Source organism: Symphodus melops, assembly GCF_947650265.1.
Source record: "Symphodus melops genome assembly, chromosome: 1".
Lineage (NCBI taxonomy): Eukaryota > Metazoa > Chordata > Actinopteri > Labriformes > Labridae > Symphodus > Symphodus melops.
The window spans coordinates 13,395,561-13,421,227 of NC_136691.1; the positions used below are offsets into that span (position 1 = coordinate 13,395,561).

At 41.1% G+C, this 25,667-nt stretch overlaps 2 protein-coding genes across 3 annotated transcripts; one reads left to right on the forward strand and one right to left on the reverse strand.

Moving 5' to 3' along the window:
- Positions 1-839: 839 nt before the first annotated feature.
- On the reverse strand, positions 840-17,375 carry med23 (mediator complex subunit 23). 2 transcript variants are annotated; one of them, XM_079344615.1, is made up of 30 exons: positions 17,311-17,375; positions 16,552-16,583; positions 16,271-16,358; positions 16,063-16,187; positions 15,782-15,893; positions 15,418-15,516; positions 15,094-15,195; positions 14,904-14,973; positions 14,509-14,621; positions 13,907-14,002; positions 8,864-9,070; positions 8,620-8,763; positions 8,328-8,473; positions 7,740-7,985; positions 7,072-7,214; positions 6,698-6,872; positions 6,412-6,575; positions 6,132-6,256; positions 5,834-6,039; positions 5,185-5,365; positions 4,931-5,101; positions 4,628-4,844; positions 4,347-4,456; positions 4,069-4,195; positions 3,209-3,374; positions 3,008-3,080; positions 2,709-2,923; positions 2,487-2,607; positions 1,880-2,011; positions 840-1,601 (listed from the first exon to the last, which is right to left on the reverse strand). In XM_079344615.1, exons 2-30 carry the CDS (start codon positions 16,572-16,574, stop codon positions 1,332-1,334), a joined length of 4,167 nt encoding a protein of 1,388 aa, XP_079200741.1. In that variant the 5' UTR covers positions 16,575-16,583; positions 17,311-17,375; the 3' UTR covers positions 840-1,331. The 2 variants fall into 2 exon arrangements, with proteins under 2 accessions (XP_079200741.1, XP_079200740.1); XM_079344614.1 differs by lacking the exon at positions 17,311-17,375 and adding an exon at positions 17,098-17,304.
- A 2,084-nt stretch (positions 17,376-19,459) lies between these two features.
- Positions 19,460-25,479, forward strand: il20ra (interleukin 20 receptor, alpha). Its single transcript, XM_079371936.1, has 7 exons — positions 19,460-19,835; positions 21,257-21,380; positions 21,681-21,889; positions 22,032-22,207; positions 22,337-22,481; positions 22,758-22,894; positions 23,019-25,479. The coding sequence occupies exons 1-7, from the start codon at positions 19,787-19,789 to the stop codon at positions 24,003-24,005; spliced, it is 1,827 nt and encodes a 608-aa protein (XP_079228062.1). The 5' UTR covers positions 19,460-19,786; the 3' UTR covers positions 24,006-25,479.
- Positions 25,480-25,667: the final 188 nt, after the last annotated feature.

The following is a 25,667-nucleotide window of genomic DNA, read 5'->3' on the forward strand; positions in this document are numbered from 1 at the left end:
ACACTAGGGGTGTCCAACCAAGTGCTACCGCACACTTCCTAAAGAGCCCTGAAGTCCGAAAAAGTAAACAAAAAAATAATAATAATCTTCTGTGTGCTTTACTTTCTGGGACTTTACCGTCTCCGTAGATTCCCAGTTGATTGAAAATTAGGAATTTTCTATTTTCTTTTTCAATCTTTATTGTTCCTGCCTGTGCACTCCTTCATGTTCTGTCAGATACACTTATCTAAAAGTAATAAACAAATAATGTTAATCTGTAGTATTGTTATTCTTAACTAAAAGCCCTACTAGGGACAAGTGTCTTGGTGCATACATCAGATGATTGTTCAAGTTTATCTTAGTTTTTTTTCTATCGTTCCCTAATCAGATGAACCTTTAAATAAATAATATCCCACTACTCCTGGTGTCAGACGCAGATATTTTAATCAAGAGGCTCATTACTGTGGCTCCTATGTTGCCTAAGTGTTGTTGTCACGTACTATCACAGTACTTTGTAGCTGTTATCCAGTTCTTGACCTGAATTTGTGTGATCCACGCCAAGAAACTTTTCTTTTAATTTTCAAGACCTTGTAAGTGTAAGGTAGGATGGTGACACCCAATTTAACAGGACGGTGAAGCTATCATGAATTCAGGCGATGCACACATAAGAGGAAACTAAGAAACGGTGCGACTTATTTTTGGTGCATCACTCCAAAGATGTGCAGGTGGTTTGCAAAAGGCCCTGATTGGAATACAAACACCCGATACACAAAGTAAGGTATCATGAGAAACAATGAAATGTCCACTGAAAAATACCCATTTCTGATACAGAAGATTAAACAAAAAGATAGATAGACCCATTTAACCAAGATTTTTAGTTTTTAATGCAGTAATAATAATGTACAGTATAAAAATGACTAACAGAAAACTTAAAAAAGATGCTGTAATACTAGGAACACATTTTGGGTAATTCTGACTCGTCTGAATGTTCTTTATGCAGTATTTACTGATGACTACATTTTAAATAGTTGTAATGTTTTGTTGGTACAAATGCTACATGTAATGTGATGTCCTCTGAATTATGAAATTCATTTTTACAGTTCTACAGCAAAATCAGCCTGTTTTTCCCCCATTTTGGAACAAGCTGAGGTTCTAGAAATAAACATTTTTAAGCACACAAAAACAGATGTTTATGTTAAAAATTAAAAAGAATAATTTCTTGAAAATACAGTCAGCACCCCAGGGTTCCCCAGAGTACAGTTACCACCAAAAAACATATATTCAGAAAATAGTCTGTGATGTGATTCTCAGTAAATGTCCGACTTTGTGATGGTACTTGTGTTTGTGTCAACCTACATGGGTGTGTGTGCATGCTGTATGGTGGAAGGCGAGGCTGCGGCAGAGGATGCTGACAGCGAGGTGGAGGTGGTGGGCTGAGGGGTGGAGGAAGAGGAGGAAGTGGAGGTAGAGGACGCAGTAGAGGCGGCTGCGGCGGCAGCGGCAGCGGCAGCAGCAGCAGCGGCAGCGGCAACCGACGACGAAGACTCAGCCAGGCTGCTGTGTGTGATGAAGCGTAGGCGAAGCTTCATGGCCGGACGCAGAGTCATGATAATTTTCTCCACCTGAAGAAAAGGAAACAGATGAAGAGATAGCAGAAAAACAGATTGACTGGATTGGCTCAAGGAAAAAAAAAAAAAAAAAAAAAGAACCAAGGTGATTTTGGGATTTTTTGGCCCTCAACCAGTTTGGTTCATTTTCTGAGGCAGGAGAATCACTCTAATTACCATGTTAACTTACCATGTTACCATGTTAACATGTTAAATCACCCCGTGCAGCCCAACCCTAACCTAACCAAAGAGAGATGAACAATAGATGGAAACCAATTATTTAAAAAAATCACCTGTTCCTTCACACTGTCTCCAGTGTACATGTACTTGATGTGATAAAGGAAGTCACAGATTGGGTCCATGTAGCTCAGATGTTGGCAGTGTTGGTCCACAGCCTGGAGCATCTCATAGAAGGCAACACCAATCTAAAAACAAACAAGCAAACAAGTCTTGTGTAGACATCCAACCAAAACTTGGTAGATCATGGTTTCTGTGCCTCTTGCAATCCAAAATGCCTGACGGCTTAATAAAGATTCTTTGAGAGAATTTCTGACACATTCATCGATAACATGTTGTTGAAAATGTAGGAACTGAGCCGCTGATCAGTCTACAGACTCAATCTAGAACATTTTGAGATCTACTGGTACTTTTTAAAATGGAATTAGTCATGATTAATCACAGCCTTATTACATGTTTGATTATTTCAATCGGCAGCACTAAATAATATAAACTTTTTAAATAACAATTTGTAAGTTATTCAAGACATAAAATACACATCGGAAGTAAAGGGATTTTTCTGTTATAGTAAATTGGCCCATGTTCCTTGAAAAATAAAGAATAATAATTCTAAACAATAATAATAATAATAATAATAATAATAAGGAACTGTTTTGCATGTACCTCCAACATGCATCGTGTCCTCTCCTGCTGGAAGCGCTGCAGGAACGGCCCCACCAGGTGATACACATAGAGCAACTGGAACTCTGTCTGGACGACGGGCTTCAGTGTCTCCGAGAGGAATCTACACACAAACACGATTTATGGTGACATGAAGACAACACAACAAACAGCATCAAATCAGGCGAACATATAATAAAATAAAGGTTGAGGAAGACTTCTTACTTGGGAATGAGAGACAGCTGTCCAATGGATGAGTGATGCCACACAGCGTGCGCTAATGCTAGCACGTAGCTGCAATTCATTTCGCTGTAGCTCTGGTGGCACGCTGTGAAGTCCAGCAGGGCGAACGGATAACCCGCCCACTCGGTCTCTGATGTCAGCGCTGGAGAGGTGATCACAGACGAGATGCGGTCGTGCAGGACGATCCAATAGGGCTCCTGGGAGAGGGGAGATGGAAAAAATGTGTTGTGACTTTATAGAACAGTAAAGCAGCTGTGATGAGGGATTTCTTTTTTTCTTACAGGAAGCGCAGTTATCACAAGTCCAATGGCATTCATCCAAGCTGTGATGCTCTCTCTGGGAACCAGGGGTTGGCTACAAAGTGAAAGAAAACATGATCTAACTCATCAATAATTCACATCAATCTCTCCACCAGCAACAAAAAAACACAATATGAACAAAAAATCTCACCAGGTGCACAATGTAACAGTCTCTATTCATACCTTTTCAACACCACATTGAGCAAAGCGTTGCCCACATCTTTCCCAGGCACAGCCAGAGCCATGAGCTCCACGCAGGTGACGTGCAGGGCGTGGGCCGCCGGGTTGGGGAACTCGTTAAATCTCCAGTCACAGTTGGGGAAAGGACCGGGTGACTTGCCAGCCATAGGTGGAGGAGCGATAGTTAAGAAACGTGTGGCTTGTTTTCAGTATGTCTTTCCTTTTTTCAAAGTAACAGCGACATGATGGCACTGAGGTAAACAAATCACTCAGGTCTCTAGAGGCGCATGTCTTTTTATGAGTCAGTAACCACTGAGCACGATTCCCCCCCCCACCCATTCCCCCCACTGGCCTGCACTCACACTGCTCCAAGTCTAACCGTGCCTGAGCACTTTCTGTACATACAGTCCTAATACAACACATGAACGCCTTTACAAGATCATAAATCTTGCTTAGGTCAAAAGACCGGCCGACTCGAAAATAAAAAACATAACAGGGACACGCAGGCGAGTCCACACAGCCGAGAACAAAACAGAGAACATGACAGCTGCTTTACTGACTTTGTGGCTTATTTTGAGTCATTTGAGTCAGAACACTCCAGGATTTCTCCTGAATGACTGCTGTTAACAATGTGCACCCGTTCCAAACTTGTGCTTTTGCATGAACTGTCAAGTGCCGAAGCGCACCTCTTCAAAGCGTGCCAGGGCAAAGAAAGTGTACTGCGCTTGTGCACGGATCGGAGCGATCACACTCGTCAATGCTTCACACTTGGGGGTGTAGTGTAATTAGGCCCAGTACATAATACTTAGTGTGAGTGCGCCATTAAAGAGATCAGTGACAGAGAGAACATAAAGGTAGGATATTGTCCACAAGGCGTCCGATCAGCTTGCAGTAGTATGTGTCATCAGGGAGCCACACATTGTCCTCTCTGGGGTTCATGCCCAACTTCAAGTAGGTCTCACTGAGGCACCAACCAGGTGTGCGGTTATCCTATAAAGAAAATACACAAGGAATCAAAAAAGGCTCAACTTTGTGAGGTTTAAAGAAAAATAAGATACAAAGAGCAGAGAAATATAATGGCTTGAATAATCAATGACACGTTTTCAGTGGATATATACAAGGATTCGTCTTCAGTGCTTACCTTTAGTGAAGACATGATGGCATGGACCAGTTTCCTCTTCAGGTTGGTTCTGTCTCTGAGATGTCGTTCGTAATAGTGCAGTGTGTTGTACAAGTAGGTGACTGGGCGATCTGCACACAAACGCAGCAGGTATTAGTTATCAGTGTTTTATCGTCTTATTTTGGTGTCTTGTCTCTTTACTGAGAAAGTGTCCAAAATAAAAATGCTGTGTACAATATTCTCACCTGTCTTCCTACTCCCTCATTACACCATGCTTAACATCTTCAGACAACCCCACTCACCATGGAACTTGTACAGCCCTCCCAGATGGTCCAGCAGGGTCTCCAGAGACTTGGAGACAGGAATGAGCTCCAGGAAGCGGTGGATGACGATGTCAAAGACAGGCAGGAAGCGAAGGCACACGTTGCCAAAGTAGATGGGCAGGTACTGAGTCTGGTGCTGCATGGGGGGGTTGACTTGTTCGGCAAGTCCCTCAAAGTACAGCTTCTCTGGGTATTTCTGGTAACAGGAAAGAGAGACCGTGTCTTCAGACTATTTTACAGTATCAGACGAACAACTTTTTTTTTTTCCCCCACAGGTTGTACCTTGTGGTAGCTCATGTGTTTGTTGTGCCAGTCACTCTGCAGCCAGTGCTCGGGAGCATTCTCCTTCACAAAATCGTTGACTCGGTTCCTGAAGTCGTTGGGTTTGAGCAGCAGCAGCTGGATTATGAAGTAACAAACCTGAGCCTCATTGCCCTCGTGGCTGCGCATGGCCTAAATACAAACGAGCAAAGAACTTAAGACACAAGACCTCATTTACAGATCGACAATTCAGAAAACAGAACCGTTCTCCTCACCAGACACAGGATGAGTCGGTCCAGGGTAACGATGTTGTGTTTCCAGACCATGTCGTTCAGCATTTCAATGCACTTATTGAGCTGAGGTCCACCAGCCGATGTGGAGAACTCGTAGACGAGGAAGTCTGCGAATGTCCGGACGTGAGCCACAAGAGCACGAGCCCCGATGCGCTCCAAGACCCTGAGGGACACGAAACCAAGACACAGTTCTGTGATCATCCCACAGACACACTGTGCACAGCGGTGTAAATAGGGAGGAGGGGGAAGGGAAAGCTGTTCCATAAGCCATGGCACAGAATAAACAAGAGTACAGGGAATAATGGGTAAGATGCTCAAAATCTCTGGTTTTGATTTGTTTGAGTAGGAATTTAACCCGATGCTGTTCTGAAGATGTTATTTAACAATGTTTTATTATGAATGAAAAATTAATTTCCATTTAATAAAAGATCAAAAATCCTTAAAGTCATAGCTTGTTTTTGTTGTCAATTAATGTGTTTTAAAGCCTCAGTGGGTCAGACAAGAAAAAAAGGATGGAAGGAGAATTGGCCAAAGACACAGCAAACACTGCATCGAAAATGAAATGTCAATATGTAAACAATAAGTATAGAAACTAAACGTCTGTGTATCTGTAATAAAGACCGCTGTGAACCTGAAGCCTATCTGGTTGATGTGGTCCGTCTCCAGCAACATCTTCCACAGCAGACAGAGGAACAGCGGGGGCGAACCCTGCATAGAGAAGTGTGTGATGATGTCGTTCTCATTTGTCATGGACTTCCACTTCCTGTACTCCTCTTCCACGTTCTTCTTCAGGTTGAAACGAGACTCCTGAGGAACGTTGTTCTGCTTGAAGAACGCCTGTCGGGAAGGAAAGAGATCCATCAAAGTGATTACAGCAAGAATAACATATGTCCGTGCTCAATTATCCCCATTCAGAGTCCACAACACACCTGCAGCGGGGCAGGGAAGCAGGACAGCGTGTGTGAGGCCCAGTTATGAGGTGTAAAGTTCATGATGGTCTGGAGGATTTCTTTACACCAAGTCCCATGGATGGAGTCAGAGCCTGTGAAAAAATCTAATCACAGACACAAAGCAAACAAGATTGAAATATAACTCAGATAATTGAGGACAGCTGAAATCTTTAATCACAGGAAGTAGTGGGCGAGAAATGAAGGGGATCGAGTGGAAGAGAAGCAAAGATCAACACAAGTAAATGAAGTGTTTTGCTACCGGTGACGTGTGTGGCTCTGGCCAGGGTGAGGATCAGTGCTCGGTTCAGCTCCTCAGACTCGGCCGACAGAACCTGCTTTGGGTCGTTGAGGAATCGAGTGAACTGAGGCTGCACCTCTGAACTCCCCAAAGCTGTGATCAACCGGAGAGCTGTGCTCTCCACACTGACAGAAGAGAGGCAGAGAGGGCAAGACAGACCGCAGTGAAGACCGTTATCATCCATATATATTTTTTTTTTTTAAACATAAAATCAGTAATCTAGTAGAGACTTTGTAGTTCATGTTACCATAGGTGTAGCTGGTTCTGGTTGGTCTGGGGCACAGCAGCCAGACTGTGCAGATGACTCAGAAGCTGGACTCTGTAGTGAGGCTGGATGTGGTGCATCCTGTAGCTGAACATCTCCAGCAGCGTGTGAAGGATTCCCCACGCATGAGACTTAAAGACATTGGGCAGCAGCTGGCCTTCACAGACGAGAGCGAGAGCGAGAGCGAGAGAGAGAGAGAGAGAGCGAGACAGAGAGACAATATGTAAGACAAAGTGATATAAAACACACGTTCGGAGGGTGCAATGAGCTGGAGTATGAGCAGAACGACTACACTATTCTTTCTGTCTGTGATGAAAAGGAAATACAGACTGAATTGATGTGCGTCGGTGACTCACTGATGAATCCTTTGATGCCCAGAGACTCGATCTCCATGTAGACCAACAGTCTGCTGTATGTTTCTACCAGCGCCGGGGCCAGGGCCTGGCTGGACTTTGTGCTGGCCAGCTTGATGACCCGCGTGGCAATACTGTGGATCAGACTGAACGCAGAACAAGAGAAGAGAAGTTTTATTTGTACTGCGAACTCACTTTTGTTCAGTGAAGCCGGCCTTAGTGAGCCGTATGGGGCTTTCTTTTCCATTTCTAGCTTGACAACAAAGCAACATCTGCTGGTTTGTAAAAACTTAACGCTGCCGGTCACGATGCATCTGAAGCACGAACACATTTTACTGATATTGTCACGTCATGAAATAAAATCTGCAATATGAACACGTGACATGCGAAATTTAAATATCAAACCCCCCGTTTGGTATGATAGTTTGACTTCTTCTGTCTAACAAGTTAAACGGGAATATTCAAGTGACAATCCATAATCACACTGCAGTGTATCCCACACAGAGGCTCGCGTATGTTTTGCTCATTCTTATCGGTTTCAGATAACTTTCTGCTGTCAGTAAACAAGACAACAATCTCCAGTCGCCCTGTCCATGAGTGCATATGCTCTGCAGGAGATCAGAGACAGAATCACCCGCTCTATTTTACATGATGTCATCCGTTGACCCTACCTCATCTTTGCATGTACTGTGAGTGAATCCAGCAGGTTCATGGGCAGCGGGGTGACGGATCCTGATGCGATGCAGTTGGTGCCGGGGAGGTTGATTCTCAGTGACCCGTTTCCGTAGATGGTCTCCACCAGCACGCCCATTGGAAGGGTGAAACACTCGGAGTTGGTGCTGTAGGCGTTACACAGCAGGGCGATCTTGTAGTCCGACATGCCCAGAGACTTGTTGCGCAGCGACTGCTGGAGAAACCTAAAAGAGGGCAGGGAGAGAAGGAGAAAGATGCTCTGAGTCTACTTGGATTTTATTTCACCCTTTATACTTCATAACAGCCCCGAGCACCCATTTCATTACAATTCACCGTAACTCTCAGGAGGACCTGCTGCTTCTGAAATACTCCTGAGTGTATCAATAACGTGAAAAATAAAGTCAAAGGTTCGTATTGGAAACATTTCAAGTTTATGTTTTCAGTTGGTGCAGTTAGCTTGGATCGCTGGATAAATCTTCCTTCGAGCTAAGGCAACATTTTAATTTCCTGTTGTATTTCAGCTCTCACTTTTAGAACGTTTTTTTTTTTTTTTAAAGGACACATACTCATGGTGCAGTTTCAGGGAGTGTGGAATGGGTATCTGAAGTTTAGAGTTGTCATTCTGAGCTTTGCGGTTCAGGTGGATCCAGATGCAGGTCATGGCGAAGGAATGAGTCGACTGGGGCTTGTTGATGTCCGGTACTGGAATGCACTGGAGGGAGAGAAGGAGCACTGTAGTAACTATTAATACTATGATGAAAAAAAAAATAACAAAAGAAAGAACCTTTAAAATGATACACTCAGTACCAAGAAGAAAAAAATAACAACTAATAAAAAAAAAGATCAGCATATGTGCACCTCTTTTTCTGGGTAAAGCAGGTCAAAGAGCTTCATGACAGGCAGAAAGTCGGCTAAGGCGTTCTTCTGAATACTCCCTGAAATGAACTGAAGTAAGACCCACATCAAGTGATCTCGCCCTTTGATGAGGCCTCGACCTGCAAGCTAGAGAGAGAGTATTCAGAAGTTATTCAAACACCATTTGTTATATTAGTCCATGTTTTTCTTTTATCGTTGGTTTTTAACCTGTACACTTTCTTCCTACCTTCTGGTGTAAAGACAGCACCATGTGTGGGAAGCTTGCAAACTGAAACAGCACAAAGAAGATGAGCTGGGAAGAGAGGTGCTGCCACAGCAGCTGGCTCGTCCCTCCGATGTCGGCGTCAAAGTGTTCCTCGGTCTCGGAGCGCTCCATTGCGTACACAACGAGGTCCACCAGCTGCTCCTCGAGCACTGGACAGCGCTGCTTTTGCTAGAAGAGGATGAGGGGAATGTTAAAGGACAAAGAAAAGAGCAGACAGGAGAGAGAGAGAGAGAGAGAGAGAGAGAGAGAGAGAGAGACAGAGAGAGAGAGAGAGAAAAGTTAAACAGAGAAAAGGGAGAGAGAGAAGTCAGAAGAAAGGAAAAAAAAAAGATAGAAATAGAAAAGGGTTCAAGGAAAGATGAAGAGAGGGGGAGAGGAGAGACAGACAGGAGGAAGAAGAGAATGTGGGACAGGTCATCATCAAATGACTTCACATTTTCATTTATCATGTGCTCCAACAAACACGCCAATCAAAACCTTTTCCCATCCCTTGCATGCGGGACGGCATCTCCTTCCTGCCTCTTACTCTGAGTGCCCAACACTGGCACGGAAAACATTAACAGTTATTCATGCGGATTGTCCTTGTAAAGTTACAAATTGTAGGAATGTAACTGTAAATTTAATTGAACGCTGATAAAAGTGGGACTGAGCAGATGTCTAAGGCAAATATTATGATCACATAAATGATGGGAGGCACAGCGTGATGTCTGAAATGTAAAGGTTGAGACAATGAAGGACAGGTGGGAAGGTGCAGGGAGAGTGGAGGGAGGAAAATAAGGAGAAAAATGGCTGAGGGGATAACATGGAGAGAGGGCGGAGACAGAGATGTGCAGAGTGAAGGGGGCTGGTGAAAAAGATTGTGTGGGTGTGAACATGGCAGTATTAAATCAATAATGGGTGGAAGCACAATCTCTGACTTTGTTTATTGCCGTAGTCCTCACTGAAAATACAAATCATTTCTTTCACTCAAATCGTTCTATGAACCATGTTGGTAAAGCTCAGTTAACCCACTGGTGACAGAGCAGAGGGAGTGGGGATCTGCCACTGATCAACTTCACAGAGCCCCCCCCTCCCCACAACATAGCCTGGCACGCCACAGCACGGCACGAGAAGACACAAAACAGCACAGCATAAAAACTGAATGATAAATAAAAACCAAACAGTGCAACGACATCCTGCATGCAGGCAAACGGGTCTCGAACGGTGCGGAGGTGTTGTGCTCGGGAAGAAGAGGAGAAGCAATGAGGCTTCTCTTCCTCTGCCATAAACATGCACACACAAACACATGCTCACACACTCTCAGAGAGAAAAGAGAGGAAGAGAGGAAAAACATAAAAGGGAGAGACAGAGAGGGATCTACAGTACATCAGCCCAATACAGACAGTGTCCTAAAAACACTCCACTGCTCCACTTCAATAACAGACAAACTTTCAACATCTCAACCAATGGAAAAAGTCAGTATACTGAAGATACACTGTATAAGATGAGGAAAGCAGCCACACTGACTGTCAGCCCCATGTGTTTCCTAAAATAAGCTCAACTTCTTCTCAAATTCTATAAATATGTTTATTCTCTGAGTTTATACTGATTGGTTTTCACAGTAACACATAGATCCCAATGTGAAAAAATTCAAAGAAAATTTTTTGGGACAAAACCAATTGCTGAGCAGTCTTGTGAGACACAGTGGAGGGGCATTTCTAGTCAAACAAATAGTGTGATTGGTCAGAAAATTAGTTTATGCCCTCAAGTGCAGGATGAGTCATGAGCATTTTCCAGGAAATGCACTGACAATGGACGCAAAAAATGTGTTTAAAAAAATCTTAAGGCCTTTTCCTTGATTTCATGATACCATTAAAGAATACATACCCTTCAAAATACACGCTGCCATGTTTTCTAACATGACAAATGTGTCCCTACTCTGTCTGCAAACCCTCCTGTGATCCTGCTGCTCCGCTTCTCAGAAAAATATGTGCTAAAACAAGCCGTTTGGAAGTGTCCCCTTTGTGACATCACAAAGGTAAGTAACCCCTCCCCCAATTTGGTGACTGAGTCTGCCTCCTCAACGTGAAATTTGTGAATTTTGAATTGACTTCCCGACAGTATTTGAATACATTTGCGACAAAGATGAGCTCTTAATGTTTAACACTTATTTTGACAACTAAGGTATTAGCATACACAGTCTACTTTTTAGAATTACATGGTAAAAGAAGCTGTCGCTTGTGGTTAGTAATGCACTGCAGCTCATTATTTAAAGATCATAGTGTCAAACTACAATGCAAAACTGGAGGGGGGGGGGGAGAGAGAGAGAGAGAGAGAGAGAACACCAGAGGTTAAAAAAAACCACGCTAAACAGCATCACACATCACGGGTCAGAGTTCAGTCAGTCAAGACAGCCAATCAGAATCACTCTTCTGCTGACCCGGGCAAAAAGCTGATTTTAAATAAATAAGCTTGAAGTGCAGTAGGTTACATATTTCAAACTCTGCCATGTCTTCCATTCACAAAGCTACAAAAGTATCTCTCCATGTGTGACCTGGAGGGACAACAAGAGACATTAGTATATTGGATTTTTTTAATGAATATAAAGTTATTGTAAGAAGCCTAAAATATCTTTTTTACATATTTAATAAATTCACTAGACTGCATCGGAATGAAGATTGGAAATAGAAGACATGACACTGAGGAAGTCGTTAAGATCCACTGACTACTTTGCCAATGGAAAAATAATCAACTAACCATTCTTACCTCCAGGCCTCCTGATATGTAAAAAGCTCTGTCAGTTGTGTTTGCTTGTTGTGACCTGACAATCTCTTGCCAACTGGCTATTTGTATCTTGAATTGCCCCACAGGGATAAATAAAGTTCTTTGAAGCTAAATAACAGTTTACTTTAGTTTTGCCTTGGTCAGCACAACAGATCAGCGTTGAGTCAGATACACGACGACCTCGCTAACAATGACCAGACTACATTCATACATGCAGTGCCGCAGGACTTGAAATGTCAACAGCAGGGTTTAAACTAGCATCTTAGCTGGAACCACAGACTGTGTATAAGGGCTGGGACTATCTTTTTTAATGCAGTGATTTTTGACTGTCTCAGTTTGCCTTCTTTATATAAAAAATTGACATTGTGTAAAATTTAAATAAACACAGAATGTGAGGATTTGCAAAAATATTGATAACCCAGCAAGAGATTTTTTTTTTTTTTTTTTTTTTTTTTTTTTTTTTTTTTTTTTTTTTTTTTAAATCGGAGTTTTCGCAGAATAATATATCAATTTCAAAAAGCAACGTGTTCGGAAAAAAGTTCATTAAGGGTAATTTTTACCACTCGGTTGCATCACTTCTTCTCATTGTGTATTTTTCTGGAAACTTTGGTTCAGCGTTAATGGAGCCTTCACAAATGTGCAAGTTACCAATGCTATTTGGTCTGGCTTTTGAACCGAGCACTGATAACAAGCAGGATGGTCTCTCTCCTCTTTGGCCTGAAGGACGGGGCTGGAGTGTTGTCTGCGTGCTGCTTTTAATGAAATAAAGGATTTCAATCATTTTTGAAATCACCACATTATATTTATTGATTCATTTTACACAACGCCCTCACTGTTCGTAACAGGAATTTCATTGTACAACGAAGAAAATTGGCTGAGTCATGGAATATATAACATGAATGCAGAGCTATTTAAAGTTGCAAAAAACACATTGTGATGTAATTAAAAAAGGGGGGACATCAACAAGGTGTAATGTATGGGCATTAGTTGCATGTTGCTAATAGCTATTAAAATGTAGAAAGGCCTTAGCTAAAATAGCTAGCTAGAATAAGGCAGGAATTCTATTTCAGACAAATTAAGTTCTTTTTTCTAGAGTATCTTCTTGTGATAAGTCACCTGTGGCTTCAATCAATACATTGTATTGCTACTGTATTCATTCTGCTGCAGTAAGAGGAGAGATGTGTCAGCATGTATAGTCTCTTAAGGTGGATAATTGATCAGCTCTGGACTGTCTGTCTTTATTTATCTGCTTTTATCTCTGTGCATGCCCAGTTTTTATTTGTCCACATTTTTGCTCTCTAATTTTTTTCAATGTCAATAAAGCCCTGCTGTGACCATCTCAAGCTCTGTAGCATTTCTCTCCATCTCAACTTTTTCCCTTTTTTTTTTTTTTTGAATGTTCAGGTTCCAATTTCCACAACATCAGCGTGCCAAGAAAAGCTAAGCATCTGATGGGCTGGTTAGTTGGCAGATATGGCGACCAGGAAGAGGAACAACGACATACCTGGGCAATGTTCAGAGTCTAGAGAGCGCATGGCAGGTAGGAAAAAAAAAAAACAACATACACAACCAGAGGACAAAAACAGAGAGAAACAAAGAAAGGGGAGGAAGAAACAGAGAGATAGGGGGGGAAAAAGAAGAGACAGAAAGACAGAAAGTGGTGACTAACAAGCTAAGTTGTTCGCTGTCGGTTCAGCACAGTTAGCGTCGGCTCAGCTGGCTCAGACAAAAGGGTTTCTTTGTAATTCGTTTGAATTCAAAAACAGAGTTCTGGCCGGTGAGAGCCGGTCTGTGGCGCTCAGTGAGCCAGCGAGGAGTTCAAACTGTATGAACCCTACAGGGAAAACTGACACCAGTGCATTATGGGTCAAGCTCTAAGCATTGACTTGCTTCACATATGGTCTTATACAGCTGTGTTACCAGGGCAACAGAGGAGGGGAAGAATGTTTAGGGAGGTGGAGAAACAAAAACAAAAAAGAAAAATATATGTGCAAAAGTACCAAACAAAAAGCCAAATAACAAAAACATGAATGTAAGTGAACGAGGAAAAGTACATCAGTCAAGGAAAGGAGACAGGGAGAAAATAGATAAAGAAACAGCAGGAGCAGGTCGTGAAAAAAGGAAGTGGCAGAGAGGGAAGTGGCAAACGTTGAAACAAAGGATATTAATAAGACAAGAGGGTTGATGGCAGGTTGAAGGAGCCTGGTACAGAAGCAGATCCAGAAAATGTGATGTTTATACCTGCTTGTTGAGTCCCAACATGTTGCACACCATTTCTCTTGAATACGGCTGCTCTAACACATAGCGCAGGAGGCCCGTCTGCGGCTCAAACAGGTCCTGCATTCAGAACACGTACATTTGATTAGTGCTTTGGTCTTTGTGGGTGTGTAGTCATTAAGTCTTACCCCAATAAAGGGTTATTTACCTGTGTGAAATGAGCTAACACTGCAATTAAATTCATTAAATACATACATAAACACATTTCAAATGTATGTTAAAAAAACTATTGTGATGGAACACAAAAAAAGTTATTATTTCTAATTGTCCTGTGTTTGTTGATCATCATTCATTCAGACAGTAAGATGTTCCATAAAAGAAATCTGCTGTAAACAAAGCATACTGGGTTATGATTACTGTATTCACTAGGTCGCTCATCCCCCTCTGCTCTCTCTCTTTTCTGTTGGAACTCTAGCTTGATGTGTGTTTTTCATGCTTCTCTTTCTGCGTAGTGGTGTTTATTGAATGTGTCTGTGTATCGTTGAAACAAGCAGTATCCAAAAAGTGTCAAAGCGATGATACAAATAATAAAGCCTTCAAGTAGTGTGTAAGTACTAAGATGTTACCTTGTCATATGGTAGCATCCCTTTCAGAGGGAAGCGCAGAGTAGTGGGGTCTAATTTCCAGGAATTACAGATGGCCCCGCTGTTATTCACTACTGGTAATAAACTGCATCGACCTGAGGGCACACACATGAAACGATCAGAAGGATTACTGCACTTACATATAATGTATCATATCTTTATTGGGATTACATGTTTCCACACTTCTTCTCAATTGGATTTCTTTTTTCCTTACAATTATGCTTTGATTTCAAAAAGAGATGGACCTTTTTTAAGATTCAGCAAAGCTGGATTATTAGATACAGTTTGAAAAAAAAAAAAAAGCACAAGAAAATCTCATGTTTTTTTCACAAACATCTTGCAAGCTTGCAGTGTGGGTGCCTTTATGTGTCTCTTACCACAGATTGAGTTTATTCTGGCTGTGGGTCGGAAACTGTCCACAAAGTTGGATATCAAACTCCCAAGAAGCTACAAAGATGACATGAATGAGAAAGAAAGGGGAGAAAACAGAAGAAACATTTGTTACATAACACTGCCATAGCTGCGCGCACATACACACACACACACACACACACAAACCACACTCACCCAGTGCGACAGCTGACCCTCTGGATAAAGTTTTCTGATTTCATTGATGGCAAAGTATGCTGGCAAGAGGCAAGCATTTCTGTCCAGGATGTATTCAACCACCTGATATGGAAGAAAGTAAAAAAAACTCAAGAGTTCAAGGTTGTCTTTGTTATCATAATCCCTGTGAGAGGGACATTTGTTTTTACCGTCAGCAGTAAAAACACTCATACATCCAACCAAAATACAACATAAAAGACACTGTACTTCTTTAATGAATGGTTGAATTGGACAGTTGGAGCGTGTGAAAAATTAAACAATCACAGAATCAAAACAAAGAAATACCTCTCTTGCAGCAAGAAGCTGTTGGACTATTGCTGAGCTGACCGTGGTGGGAATAGTTTGAATTTTATCGAGTACAGCTTTCAGCAGGTCCCGAACACCCTGAAACACACACACTTCACATAAAACCCCATTCAGTGATGGACATGTCAGTCTTCAAACATCTCTTAAAGGGAATAGAACAGCAGGGAAAACATGTTTTATGAGTGCACAGTACTCTTCGGTCCGTTTCGGGGGCTTAAAACATATGCAGCTGCCTGAATAACATGCATTAGGAATACACTAATCCTGACTACTGCCTCTGCCAACACAAACAAAAATATGCATACATTAAGTTGATGTGTGTATATGTGGGATTTTGTCAGACCTTGTAGTCCACTCCTCCAATGATCTTGCGAATCAATTTGAATGTTAACGCCCACAATTGCGTCCTCTCCCACTCCAAACTGTCTGAGCTTATGAGAGCGACACACACCATCCTTCACACACCAACAGAGACACAATAGACAGATGATTTAGACAAATTAAAGACAGAATAGATAAGACTGATAGAAGGCACGATCGATAAACATATTTACTGTATATCAATGTGATCTAGGTTATATGTGATATGCAAATCATTATGTGAAAATGCCTGTCTGTGTGTACCTTGGTGTTAACAGACTGGTCTCAACAGCCATTGCTAGACAATCATAGAGGAATGAGATCCTTTTGGGACTGTGCTGGCTGTGTATGAACCGCACAATCCACTGTACACACTGTTCATGGGATTCCTGCAGAAAGACATTAAGGAAATTATGAAACAACCATGATAAAGTATCGCTAGAGCCAGCTTTGTCTCTATTTGTTTACGAACCTGTGGTAGTGTTCCCCAATAATGTCTGAAGGCCCCAAGACAGCTGATCAATTTAGTCCTCTCGTCCTCTGGCGTGTCCATAAACATCCTGAAACACAGACATTTCAGCATTCCTCCGGGCCATTTCATTTTTCCACTACATGCAACACTGTACATTTAAGCATAATATTGTTTGTTTACACAAAGATAAAGGACCAAAAAGGTCAACCAGTCAACTTTCTTTTTTTTCTCAGCAAAATCAAACAACAGGGGTTTCAAGATTATGATTGAAGGTGTCTTACCCAGCAAAAGCCTCTTCTATCATCTCCGTTTTCTGATGTGAGGAGGAGAGAAACATAAATTAAATAAGATGATGTGGGGAAAACACACATTGATCTTTTCTTTCTAATTGTACTGCCATTCAATCTAAAAGCCTTCTCTGCCTTCACAAACAATAAATGTTTCATTTATTACTGATATATTTAACTGCGATGTCAGATGACCCAATTTGTTCAATATCAACTAAAAAAATGTAAAAATCAAAGTCTTACTTAGTGAGACTTTAATAGTATTTATAAGTATATATAGGGTAATTACAACATAATTCATCTTCAGAGCTTGCAGACACAATGCAGAAAGACACCGATGTCTTTGGACGTTATCGTGATCAAAACACAACATCAGTAGTTATTTGGTCTACGCTCAACTGATGCTACCAAGCGAGGTTGTATATATATATATATATTTTTTTTTGCAGGTTCACTATAAACATTAAATGCAGAAGGCTAACATTGTCTGGACCGCTAACTATTTGAGCATGCATTATTTGAATTATTTGATTAAATTACCACGACATCCTCAAAGATGCTCTGCAGCTGCGTTTCCATTGAGAGCGCCATCTTTTCTTTCGTTTTCAATATTTAGCGAACCATCACAACAAATCGATCAGGTTAGTAATACTTCAATCAGTACACAGGTAAATATCCGTTAGCTCCATGCTACAAGACCCCAGGACAAACGCGCCGACGACGTGCAACCGCAAAAACAATCCGGAGACAAACACGAAACACAAGCTGCAAGGTTCCGCTTCAGTGTGTCTTCTTCTTCTTTTAGAGTTCCGGCAGGCTGTACACTGTGAAGTGTAATGCTGCCCTCCACAGTCTAGGAGTCAATACTTATTTCATATCCGTTGATACAGGCCAGTAGCGTGCAAGAAACGAAGACTTGCGCCTGCAACACATTGGGCATAATTTCCACAGAAAATATGGACTTATAACTTATAACTCCAACACACAAATACAACATGTCGGACTGTTTCTTCCTGCCCACATTGACACAGGCCATCAGGATGTTTACATATTACCTTTAAGTAACTGGCTAGACCACACTACCCTAACCTCAGCCTAGTTAAAACCACATGGTCCTTTCTGCTAAATTTCAGCGGAAGCCTTTTCCTTTTAACTGATGGTTGCAGAGAGAAACAATACCTGCCCTTTCATTCTTCATCCCATTCTCTCTGCCATTGACACTCTAACTTTTCTTTACATACTATAACATTCACTCTTTCCAAGAGGAACATTCATGTCAATACTCTGTTTACTCAAAGACTCCTTTCCAAGCTTGTCAGAGATTTAATTTCCCTCGATCCCTGAATGACCGGGTACCCATAAAACCCCAATTTGACCACCTACATTCTCAACAACTTCTAGTAAGCAGCACAGAATCTCTTGAACTAAATGAGGACGAGATGTTGATGCCCCCTCTCTTAATGCCTTCACAGAAGAAAAGAAGGAGACCGCACACTTGCTCCCTTTTTTTGTGCATTTATTATGAGCACATCCCGTGAATGAGTGAGTGAGTGACGTTTCGAGCACAGCTCTTCTTCAGACTCAAAAATCAAACATTTCAACAGCCAGTATTTAACCCCTCCCTCAGGGTCACATGATGGGCCCTCTCTTAATGCCGCCAGTGCTGCTGCTTCAATGTGTCATTATTATGATAACTTAAACATAGTTATTGTGTGACTGGAGGATTGAAGACAAATGAACCATATCTTTTACATTTAGTAGTATATTAATTTATAAATATAAGCTGTTATAAGAAGTGTGGACACAGACCCATTCTGTCCACAAGATGTCACTCTCAAAGGCAAAGATGGAAGGGGGGAGTTATCCGACCTGTGACTGCTTTTTCCACATTTCATTTCCCATCCTCCCTTAATTCCTGCTCTATGCAGGGGTGGCCTGAAATGTGATGTGACACACACAGCTTAGTCAGAATAGTCTTGTGAGTTACTGTATTAGAACATTGGTGTTTCTGATTCTTGTTATTTGTCTACATTATTTCGGGAGAACATTGTTGAGGTTGACTCCACAATCATCTGAGGTCTGCAGATACTAGGCTATAAAAAGGACACGCTTTTTCACTGTTAATCATAATGGCAAGCCAATATGATGCATAAGAACACATAGAGATAATCTTTAAAACAGACAGTTTTTTTCTTCACATATTCTACTGAGATGTACATAAAAACCTTACCTTTTTGATAACATGAGTCCCTGACTGGTAACTATCTGTTTGTGTGACTGTAAAGCTGTTTGTAAATGTGCTGTATAAACTTTATTTGACTTGACTCAATGTTTGCTTGGATGGTCTATCTCCCCTCTTTTGGTGTTGAAAGGCTGAAAAAGCCCCTGATTCTATGATATACCACTGATGATGTGTCCCAAGGTTTACATCTTTTCTATGTCTGAGATACAGCTCTCACGCTTCTCTCAACATCAAGCCAAACCACCCTCATGTGTTTACCACCCTAATGGACAGTTTTCCATCATGTCCCCTGTTTCATGATTCTAATGAGGTGTACATGAATTTAAAGGAGGTCCAGCCTGTAGGCTATGACATTTTATAAGGAACAAGGCATTAAAAACAACTCTCATAAACTAAAGGAAAAACATTTGATGGAAATGTAACAATCTGAAATATATTGTATTAGCCAGCACTGGTTAGTTGATTTAAAACAATACTACCTATCGCATATGGGCTAAAGCATCGAGGCCTAAGTAGTCTATTCTTACTTTGTAAATGCAGAAAAAGGTTTTTCATGAAGTTGGTGTGAATCAATGTAATTTAAGACTGAGTTTACACACCATGGTTTACAGGCGTAAACAATTCTGCACGCGCACAAACACACACACACACACACACACACACACACACCTGTGCAGGTGTAATGTGCACAAACCAGTGAGGTCACATTCCTTCCTCATTGAAACCAGTCCTCCCCAGTTGTGGACTGTACCTGTAAATCATTGGAGTATATCTTTTGATGGTCATGGTCATATCGACTTACTTCCTGAATACACGTCGGCTTCGCTATGTTTGTTTTCTAAGCTTACTGGAGTAGCTTCGGGCTTTCAACAGGTGCTCCGTGTATCGGAGAAGGGAACGACCGGTTCGGTGGAAGAGCCCTAAACATAGCTCCCGGGACACCGAAAATGTTGTGTTTCTGGTGAAAAATGACAACTTCTCTTTGACATGTGGACAGTGTTCGTGTTTCTGAAGCTGTGGGCTCTGTACTGCACAGGTAGGCATGCATTTAACCAACATAACAAAAGGGTACTTTGACGTAGTTACTGTTGTTTAATGATTTTCCTATCATTCGTCTCACTTTTCATTTGGCCTGTTTAAATGACTGCAGCTGATGTCTTAAGTGAAATGAATAAGAATGTTATTTCATTTTTAACACATTTAAGTTTCCCTTTTGGTTGCTGCTTTCCAAAAATCAGGCTGTGTAGATTACAGGTGTGTAAATGATTGGCTAAATTGAATGCTGTTGTCACACTACTGCTTATAACCTGTCATCAAATGAAATATTGCTCTGTAAACTTTTATTTCTCTGTTTATACCACAGATGATCTCTGTTTTTTTTTATTTGTTTACTGAGTTTCATTATGTTTATGATAGTACACAATAACATCATTTTATCTGTGTCATCATTTCAAGCTGCATTGGCGGTATTATGCAAATGTTTAAAACAAAATGATTTAAGAGAAATATAAGCCCATGCTGGCTGTTTATCATTGTGTGCCTGACGCAGTAATTATAATCAGTTGATGTAAAATGTCCTTGTGTACTAATAATGAATCACAGTCAAGTCCAATTTTGTGTGCAACAGTATATGGCCTTAAAATGAATATAGCTCTAATTTAAGTTTAAGACAAGTACGTTTAAGTTGCAGTAATCTTTAAAGCAGATTCTCATGCTCAAACATACTTTCATCAATAGAATCACATGAGGAAATGTCACATATTAAGAGTGCTTAAATGAATAACTTTGTTTTGGCTTGTTTTAAGAACAGATTATGTAACATATAATAACTATAGCTGTGTTTCATCTGCAGGGAGCATTTTTTTTAAAGTCCTGGGACTTAGTTTTCACTTTGCTAGAGGGTGTTAGTTTCTTACATGGTGTTTGGGGTGGGACTTGTAGCGTGGACTCAAAGCTATTAGAAAACTCTGTCACTGGTGGCCAGTGGCCGAGTGGTTGGTTTGTGCGTCCCATGTGCAGAGGCTATGGTCCTCGAGGCGAGCGGCGAATCTGACCTGTGACTGCTTTTTTCGTATTTCTTTTCCCATTCTCTCCCTTAATTCCAGCTCTATCCACCTTCCCCAAAACAAGTTTTTCAAACGTCAGCAAAGGTCCTACCAGGGTCTTTTGACCTTGGTGAAAAGTGGAAACACAAGCAACAATGAGTAAAGGGAAACTTTTAAAGACTTTTAAAAAAAATCAACTGGGGCAAAAAGACAAAGGGGGCTTTTTAACAAAGCCAGTGTATGGTGATGGAAAGTACTATTGTAGTACCACTAAAAACAAGAGGAAGTTTAAGAGTGAGTCAACCCCCCTGGGAGATAGTAAAATAGGGTTAACATTTTAATTACACAAATTAGTCCAAATCAAATGTCTGTCTTTTATCTCTCTCAAACTTTTCTTGTCTTCTCTCCTCAGTCTCTTCTTCTCCTCCCAGCCCCACTGAGGTCTTCTTCTCTTCAGTCAATCTGAGGAATGTGCTGCAGTGGTCTCCAGGAAATGGCACGCAGAATGACACACTCTACACAGTGCAGTATGCCATGTAAGTAACCTTAACTTTCCAATTGAGAATGATTGTCTACAGGTGTCAAGTTACTTTAATCTTTTGTTGCATTTATCGTAATGAGACTTTGTGAAGAGAACCTGGTACAAGTTGAAGGGCAGCTTTTAACAAGTCTCACAGGATTTACAGAATGTAATAGAAACAGCGAAACAAGATGGGTGCAGAAACAAAAGAAAAAAACAGCTCCTGAGTGATCATATTTCTTGCTTGAGGGAGGGTGTTGTTTTTTTGTCAAGCTTACGCCCTCCATTCTGCATGGTCTTCTCTTGTCTTTTCCAGCTACGGGGACAGTGTCGAGGGCAGCAGAGGCAAACGGGTAAACTGGAGGTCAGTGTCGCACTGTACAGAAGTTGGACGCCACTGGTGTGACCTGAGCAATGAGACGTGGGATCTGGAGCAAGGATACCATGCCAGGGTTCAAGCAAAGAGCAGGAGAGCATTCTCAAAATGGGCTATAACATGGAGGAGATTCGATCCAAAGTCAGACAGTAAGTTTAACTTATACTGTCTAAAAAACAAAAAAATCCAGGGAAGGCTTAACAAAGGCTGACTTGAATTTGAACTAAATCTAAAAATTGTCCTTAAATATATAAAATCTAACAACGCCAAATATTTGCTGTCCCTTCATAGCTATATTTGGCCCTCCACTGCTTTCCGTGGACATGGAGGGAAACAACGCCATCATTACGATAAAGGGACCAATGAGATATCAGCCTAACAGCCAAACCCCAGCAGTTTCCATGGCAACAATATACTCTCAGATGACTTACAACCTCTCTGTCCACAACATCCGTCACAGCAGAGTGGTGAGTAAAAAACAAACCCAAGTCCCAATCAGCTGCAACCTCCCGGCACAGGTTTGGCTGTACTGTAACATCAAGCACAACTAAAGCACTTCTTCAAGCACTGACTGATCTGTGTGCGAATGTTTGCAGAGCCATTTCCCAACCGTCTCCAGTCACTACGAGTATCGTCTGATGGAGTATGACACAGAGTACTGCTTCTCTGCCAAGACAAGATTCCTCTCCATGCCCGTCCACTGCCAGCCCTCAGAATGGCACTGCATAACCACTCCTCCAGGTACAGAGACATCCAGTATCTGTATGTGTGTGTCTGAATACTTCCTCCCTGTTTGACAGCTATGACAGGAATGTGATGAAACCTGTTACAGAAGTTCAGGACAGACTGGCGTGTGATGTTTATTGTGTTTGTGTGAGAGACTGTACACATCTTCTTAAAAGTGCACTTTTTGTTTCACGCAGTAAATTCTGATGTATTCTGATTCAGATAATATCCGGTGCATTTACCGTTCTGATGCGTGTATTTATTTGTGTGATTCTGGTTGTGTCTCTCCAGACCCTTTGATTGCCAAGCTGCTGATGGTGGTTGTGGGTATTGTTGTTCCAACTGCGTGCATATGTTTGCTGGTGGTGGTTGGCTACCTTCTCTATCAATACCTAAGTGGGAAAGGACAGAAGAGCCCTTATATACTGGTAATGCAAACACACACAGAATGCACAAATACAAAGACATTTTGCTGTCCCATCATTTTCATTGCTGTATGACATGTTGAGGGTCAATGTTTTAACACTACACCCCTCTTTCTTTATCCTCCAGAACCTGCCATCTTTTTATCCCCCTCCTCTGACGTTTTCCCCTGAGAGCCACAGTGTCATCCTCTTCAAAGACGGCCTACCATCAGAACCAGAAAACGGAATATCAGATCCTGCATACCCAACCAAACAGCCACACATCGCAGAACCCCCACCCATGTATACTCCCCAGAGGTCAGAAACACCTGTAGAGCCCGAGGAACCCTGGGATCATTTGACCATCGACTATGCATTTGTTGGCAAATCTTCTGATGATGGAGGATTCAGTCGGAATAATCACAAAGATCTACACCAGAGTCAGGCACAGTCGTTGATTCGTCAGGGTGAAATACAGGTGGATAAAGAGGGGGAAGATGAAGAGTTTTCAGGTTTATTTATTGACGAAACTCCACAAGATGGCCTCTTTGGTATCCCTTTACATGCGAAATCAATAATAAATGACGGGATAGTAGGAAAGATGTCTAAATTACAAACAAATGGAAAGAATAATGAAGGTAAAGAGGAAGGCAGGAGTGAGAGAGCACCCCTACTTTCTGCTTATGCCACTCAGAACATCATAAACATGCCTACCTCCCAATCTGACCGATCGCATTACTTACCTGATGACTATGGTTTTCTGAGTATGGCTGCTGAACAACGTGCAGAGGATGATGATGAGGAGGAGGAGGAGGAGGAGGAGGAAGGGGGAACGATATGTATTGACTGGGATCCCAAAACAGGGAGGCTAGTGTTGCCAGAAATGGGGATGCAGTTCTATAAGGAAGATGGTTTGATGCAGGGCCAGAAAGGGAGGGAGAGCAAGACTGAAAGACAAGCAGAGGATGAGGGGAGTGTGAGGGAGGCCGGATTAAAGTTGGAAAGTGTGTTTGTCAGACAAGGGTCTGAGGAGAAGGCTGAGGCGCAGAGAGAGATGCAGAGAGGTGGGGAACTAGGGTGGGAGACAGATAACCTCTTGAGCAAATGGAACTTGGTAATATCGTTGGATGAGTAGATGATATTTATCACAATATTTAGACCTTTCTTGCGCTCTTTTTATTTTGCACTTACACTTTACGCAGATATAATGGAAGTATTTTCTTAAAGAAAGATCACGTTTATTTAGCATATATATGACAGAACTAAGTTCTATGGAGCACTTACTACTGCAGATATTTATTATTTTTTTGTTTTGTTTTTTTTACACGTGATTGTTCTGTTTTTATTATTCTAGCCAAGATAGTTAATGTGCTTTGTGGTAGTCAAACTGTGATTAAATATGAAGGAAATAATTGTTTTACCTTAATTTAAACAATCAGTTTATTCCATGTTTATTTGGGATTGAAATGAAGTATACGCTTCCTGTTGAATGAAGTGTAATGTAATGGTTGACTCATCCAGATGTCAGCCAAACAATTCCAATGAATAATTATACTTTCTGTGCACACAATGAACAATCTTCTACTCTTTTAATTGTCCATACTTTGAAAAGAATGTAACTTTTGTGTTTTCTGTCTGTTATGATCATCTGTGTAAAAAAAAAGTTAACTTAAGGCCTCCAATGACTCTACAACTTAAAGTCATGGAAGGCCTAAGTTAAACAGGGATATGTACTGTGTTTATATCTGTGTGTAGGTTGGTTGATTGTGGGTCTTATTGAGTCAGTCTGTTCAGCCTCAACAGTTAAACCATTATTATTAAGACACATTTAGGATCGTGTTTGTTTTTGGGATTATTCAAAATATAATAGGTCCTCAATTATTCAGGCACCTATTATTTTACCATATCAGAATGTCTTATAAAAATGAAGGAAATATTAAAGTTGCTGTGTGTTTATATATGTAATGAAGTCAGCCTTGAGATGCTTTAATTACTGAAGTTCATTTTGATTTTATCTTTGCAAGTGGATTGTTTATTTTGAGTTAAAATGTTCAGAGGCTTGTGTGGATAATGTATGTGTTCTAATCCACAAGTTACAACAATGCATTATTTGTTGTCATTTCCGCCTCATTGTAAGCTTAGGTTAGTTTAATTGCAAAGTTAATACTTACACTTTCACTTTGTTATATTACTCATATTCAGAACAATGTTACATAGATCATGTTTTATGTAATGCTGATGCGCCTTTTGTAAAGTTGTTCCTTTTTCTGATCTTTGTCTGTTGTTCTGCCCACTTGATATCATGTCATCATTACTGGCATTAAGCTGTCTGTCTCATATGCCACAAAGGGACTTTCTGGCAAACAATCATGGTTAAAGTGTCTTCCTGTAAGCAAAACTACACATCGAGTCAGATATTATTACACTCTATTTAGTTCCAGATTCATGTTTTAACACAACTCAGGTATCTGCAATGTGATGACAAGATTGATGCTGTGCATTAAGTGTCATGTTTTACAAAAGAGATTGTATTCTGATAAATATGATAGACTGAGGCAAGTCTGATTATTGTATATTCAAAATGAATAATAAGGTGAAATTGCTAACTATTTGTGTCTTCAGGTTTTTAAAAGGACTTGGAATAATTTAACATTAATACATGGTTGTCAATAAGTGTCTTTTAATTTCTCACTGGTGATTTGTTAACTTACATGCATGGGTGACCTTTGTTCTGTAGTATGATTAACTTTCATTCCTGGCCCTAAGAACACATTCCTCTACACGATGAAATAAAACA

Excerpts from the sequence above, each read along its gene's own strand:
- med23 (XM_079344614.1), bottom strand. The coding sequence starts at position 17,148 with ATGGCGCTCTCAATGGAAACGCAGCTGCAGAGCATCTTTGAGGATGTC. Across the intron at positions 15,517-15,781 it reads TTGGAGGAGTGGACTACAAG|GGTGTTCGGGACCTGCTGAA; the intron begins GTCTGACAAAAT and ends TGTGTGTTTCAG. Across the intron at positions 4,196-4,346 it reads CCATCATGTCTTCACTAAAG|GATAACCGCACACCTGGTTG; the intron begins GTAAGCACTGAA and ends TTTTCTTTATAG.
- il20ra (XM_079371936.1), top strand. The coding sequence starts at position 19,787 with ATGTGGACAGTGTTCGTGTTTCTGAAGCTGTGGGCTCTGTACTGCACA. Across the intron at positions 19,836-21,256 it reads GTGGGCTCTGTACTGCACAG|TCTCTTCTTCTCCTCCCAGC; the intron begins GTAGGCATGCAT and ends TTCTCTCCTCAG. Across the intron at positions 22,208-22,336 it reads ACATCCGTCACAGCAGAGTG|AGCCATTTCCCAACCGTCTC; the intron begins GTGAGTAAAAAA and ends GAATGTTTGCAG.